This window comes from Stegastes partitus, unplaced genomic scaffold (assembly GCF_000690725.1).
Source record: "Stegastes partitus isolate 25-593 unplaced genomic scaffold, Stegastes_partitus-1.0.2 Scaffold246, whole genome shotgun sequence".
NCBI classification, from domain to species: Eukaryota; Metazoa; Chordata; class Actinopteri; family Pomacentridae; genus Stegastes; species Stegastes partitus.
The window spans coordinates 536,859-541,939 of NW_007577977.1; the positions used below are offsets into that span (position 1 = coordinate 536,859).

Consider the following 5,081-nt stretch of genomic DNA (forward strand, 5'->3'; position numbering starts at 1 on the left):
AACTAGTTTGCATCACAAGAATCTCAACTTTTCAACATTATGCTGCATAAGTACTCACATAAACTGTGTGCATAGCCAAAACCCAAAATTAAAACCCAGTATTTGACATCCAGTGTCCCCACTTAGCCATTAAAAAAACAAAAAAAAAAAAAGAAGAAAACACAAGCAGCTGATTTTTCTTACTAGAATTATGCATTACCTGAACGTGCCCCTCTCCACATCCTGGCCGCTGAGACGTACATGGATTCGCTCTTTAAGCAGTGAGCCAAACGCCATGTACTCCCCCAGAGCCCAGTCACACACTCGCTGGCTCACCATGTTCGCTCGTCCCTTTAGGATGCGACTCAGACCTGCAACATGAACACACAGGCAGAAAACAAACAGGTTTGAAACAGCCAGACAGCAACTTCACTGCAGACAGACAAAGAGAGTGGAGAGCACCTCCGTGTATGGTGAAATCTTCCTCTGGGACGGAGGCAGCAATGTTTCCAATGTGACTGAGATCGTCTTCGCTGATGCCAGTTGAAGGGCAGCTCATACTTTTAGGCTGTCCCTCCAAGGTGAAAAAACCTGCATATACAGAAGACACACAAAAGCATTACAGTTCCATGTGTTGAAGAAATATCCAGTCTAGGGATGTGAATTTAAAACCAATTTCTGAACTGATAATCATCATCTTTATCCATCAATAATCGAATAGTTGATTCCACAACATTAGGTCAATGGACATTACTGCATGTCCACTGACACACTTCACAGAAGACTGTGTCATGGTGGCATTTCTAGCTAAACTCCCACAATGTGCACCTTGTCAAAACAGAACTGCCTGTGACCACCTCCTTGGTTGCTGCAGTATAAAACTGTAAGAGACCCCATCTGGTGGCAAAACCAGGTACAGCAGGGAATCTACAACATATGCCTATCCTTGATCTTTTGGCCTATCAGATGATACATTTTTAATCCGCAAAATGATTAACGGCAATTAATGAATTAAGTCAATAGATACATTTCTAGATTAATAATTTGGTTGATGCATCATTTCCCGCAGCACAACAAAAATCTGTCTTGCTTTTGAGCAGCAGTGAAAAACCCAAATATATTTAGTTTACAATCAATTTATTTTTTAAATATAAAAAGAGGGACGTTTGTCATGCATTTGGAACCAAAAATATATCAACTTATCAGAAAAATGATTTAACATAGTACAAAAATCTACAATGAATACCAACAAATATTTTGCACATATTCTTTCTTGGGGTCCAGTGGACCCCGACAAATCTTCTACGTATGGCAACATGAAAGTCCTGAAGTGGGTAAAGACAATTATTTTTTGTATCAGGTTTTGAAAACGGTATGCATAGGCATAATCTCATTAAATATGGGCTAATTTGCATAACTGTCTCAAAGACTAAACAAAATAATCACCAAATGTGTATTTTGTTTTTTCTGTAGTGTCACACCTTAAATTATTCAATAAAACACGTATTAGAAAAAAAAAGCAGGAGTCCTACCAGGCCAGGGTGAGTCGAGCCAGTGTTTGATGTGCAAGATTTTCTCATCTTTGGAGCGAGTGTGCGCTTCCTCACAGATTTTGTCGTATCTGGTTATTTCCTCCTAAAACAGACGGGTGTAAGTTAAGTATCTGAATAGGAACCATACTATCATAGAGTTTCTATGTCCTTGCATGTGTGAGTTTTAATCCATCAGTTGTGCAGTTTACATCTCACAGCTGTATGGGCTGCTGCGTTGGAGGAACTGAGTGGAAATTTGAGGCTTTACACGGCACGAGTTTCAACATGCACATCAGTCACATCACCCATCATTATCAAAAAAATAAACATAATGTTTTTTTTGTGATATGTGATATTTTTGGCCCCGACCCTACTCACAGTTATTCTAAATAGATCTGAAGAACTGTATAAACGATGTTTCTGATCCTGAAAGTAATAAAATGTTTTTTAAGTTGTACCTAATTCTCTAAAAAACACTTTTGTTTCTTTATGGCAGTCGTCTTTCATTGCAGTTGAACCCTCAGGTTTTCACAGAGCAGAATTGTCTGCCAGCGACAGCTTTCCTCCAGCTGACAGTGAAACCTGTTTTTTCCTCACTCATCCTGCACAATCAGTCAAGTCTTTTTCTTTCAGTGTAATATGCAGACATTGTGTGGTAAGGGCCTGAGGTAAAAGCGCCATGTCCATTTTTTTGCGCTCCCAACATGTAAAATGTAACCTATTTAGACGTTGGTAGAAAACCACAATCACTTGTATGTCAGAATTCGACTAGTCTTTACAAATGGCTGTTACTTTTTTCTCTACATCTAACATCCTTCACAAACAGCCATCGACAGGTTGCTTTACCTCATATTCTTGTGCTGTCATGACTCCCTCAGCAATGAGTTTCTCGGCAAACTTCTGCAGAACTCCTTTCTGCTTCTTGATCTTTTTGTACATCAGCGGCTGTGTGAACATGGGCTCATCCATCTCGTTGTGGCCGTTACGTCTGTAACACACCTGAATGTGGAGACGCAGAAGTTTAGGGGAGTATTTGTGATGACAGCCATATGTCTGTGTTGATATATACCTACCAGGTCTACGACAACATCTTTGTGGAATGTGTTCCTCCACTCGGCTGCTACGTTGCACACATACATCACAGCCTCTGGGTCGTCTGCATTGACATGAAAGATTGGTGCGTTGACCACACGAGCTACGTCTGTGGGGTACGGAGACGAACGAGCCATCCTGGGGTCTGTGGTGAAACCAATCTGTGGGCATTACAGTAAAAAAAAAAATATTAATTACCACTGCAGCTTAAAACGCAACTCAGCAGGGTGCACACAGTGCTGTAGGTTCTATCTGTGGGTTCCAAAAAAACAATACAGACTTTTATTGTCGTTTGGATTTGGACAATCATTTTCTGCCAGAAACACAATCAGTGCTCCAAACAATGTTTATACAGGAGATTCTCTGTCACTCTCTCCGTTACAATTCTTTGTTACAGAGCTGTAATTAAAGTTGCTGCCAGACTTTGGATGAGTTTTGATTTTTATATATTTTCCACTGATGAAGCTCAAACTAAGTTAGTTCATTTCATTTAAAATCAGTCAGCACCTCCCCAGCTAGAAATTTTTGGTTCTTGTAACGTTCTTAGAATGTTGACTGGAACGTTGTTGCAATGTTTTCAGCGGGAGGTTTTCTTTAAGTTCCGAGAACGTTCCGGGAACACGTTCCCTAAAAACATTCCAAAAATGTTTTGCAATAACCCTCTTAAAACGTTAAATGACAACATTTATAATAATAAGAATTGATCTGATTCATATAGCTGCCATTCTGCGCCTACGGCCCCTCTGACCACCACCTCAAACAATCCATTCATACCAGGCAAGGTGGTTGAAGTGTCTTGCCCAAGGACATAACGACCATGACACAGGTTACAGGGAGGAATCGAACCGCCGACATTCCGATCATTGACCAACCCGCTCTACCAGCTGAGCCACAGCTGGCCCCCTTAAAATATGATGCACAAATATTGTTGTGATGTTTTCAGCGGGAAATTTCTTTGAGTTCCCAGAATGTTCTGGAATAATGTTCTCTAAAAACATTCCAAAAATATTTTGCAATAACCCTCTGAAAACGTTAAATGATAACATTGCTAGAATATGATGCACTGATGTTGTTGCTGTGAAGGTCTTAATGGCAGTGACATCCTCTGTACACCTGGCGATGTAGCTGGTTACTGCCTCAGCATACTCCTAAACGTCATCTGATCACCCGGGGAGGCTGCTGTTTTAAAACCTCCCAGTCATTGTCTATAAAACAGTCTTGAAGTGCTGAGGATAAACCCTCTGGCCAGATCCTGGCTTGTTTTTTTTACTGGCCTGCTATGCTTCAGTAGAGGTTTGTAAGTGGGAACCAGCATAATAGAAAGATGATCAGAGCAGCCGAGGTCGGGGCGGTGGGTTGCTTTGTATGCATCAGGGAAGTTTGAATACACCAAGTCCAGCATGTTGTCTCCTCTGGTTTTAAAGTCCAGAAATTGCTTGAATTTGTCGAGTACAGACTTAAACTGGTGTGGTTACAATCCCCTGCAACCACTATAAAGCTGTCTGGGTGTTTAGCTAAAAGTTCACAGATGTCATGGTATTTCAGTATTCTGGGCTGCAAGGTGGCGCAGTTGGTAGCACTGTTGCCTCGCAGCAAGAAGGTTGCCGGTTCGCGATCTTTCTGCGTGGAGTTTGTATGTTCTCCCCGTGCAGCGTGGGTTCTCTCTGGGTTCTCTGGCTTCCTCCCACACAGTCCAAAAACATGTTGAGGTTAATTGGTGATTCTAAATTGTCTGTAAGTGTGAATATGAGTGTGCTTAGTTGTCTGTTGCTAAGTGTAGCCCTGTGATAGACTGGTGACCTGTCCAGGGTGTCCCCTGCTTTCGCCCTGAGTCAACTGTGATAGACTCCAGCCCCCCATGACCCTAGTGAGGATTAAGTGGAGTATAGATAATGGATGGATGGGATAGTTAGTATTCTAGAAATTGAGTTTTAGGTTGGAAGTTCTTTCAGTTTACAGAAGAAAACAACTATTATCATCCACAACACAATGTTCTTCTTTAGCATTCTTCTATGAAAAACTGAAAAACACAATTTTATTTCTCAGAATTGAAGGCGATGTAATGTAGTCTTTATAACATTCTGAAAACATTTTCCAAATTCCAGTAAGAATGTTCCTCTGTTATCAATATGCAACATTGTAAGAGTGTTTTAAAAATAACGTAATACAATATGAGGCCATAATAACATCATTTAAACATTTTCCAGATATTACAGTGGAAATGCTCTTAATGTGATGTCATTTAAGATTGTGGGAACATTTTATGAAATAACATTCTGTAATCTGCTACCTAAACATTGTCCCCATAATATCCTCCCAATGTTGTAGGCAAAACAGTATTCCTTTGTTTACATATCACATTGCAGAAATGTTCTGTAAAAAGCGTTTTGTGATCTGGGGCATCAATAACATCCTGAGAACATTTTTAAAATGTTGCTGTAAGAATGTTCCTCCTTTGTTATCATTTAACATTGTAAG

At 40.4% G+C, this 5,081-nt stretch overlaps 1 protein-coding gene across 6 annotated transcripts in view; it reads right to left on the minus strand.

The window, feature by feature from the left end:
* Positions 1-5,081, minus strand: part of LOC103357314 (2-oxoglutarate dehydrogenase, mitochondrial) — a 39,336-nt gene that overhangs the window by 10,229 nt on the left and 24,026 nt on the right. For all 6 annotated transcript variants that reach the window (XM_008281820.1, XM_008281822.1, XM_008281823.1 and 3 more), the window contains 5 exons: positions 2,585-2,764; positions 2,358-2,510; positions 1,512-1,614; positions 442-570; positions 200-350 (listed from right to left, as the gene is read on the minus strand). In XM_008281820.1, the coding sequence (XP_008280042.1) occupies positions 200-350; positions 442-570; positions 1,512-1,614; positions 2,358-2,510; positions 2,585-2,764 (716 nt within the window). The remainder of the gene's footprint in view (positions 1-199; positions 351-441; positions 571-1,511; positions 1,615-2,357; positions 2,511-2,584; positions 2,765-5,081) is intronic.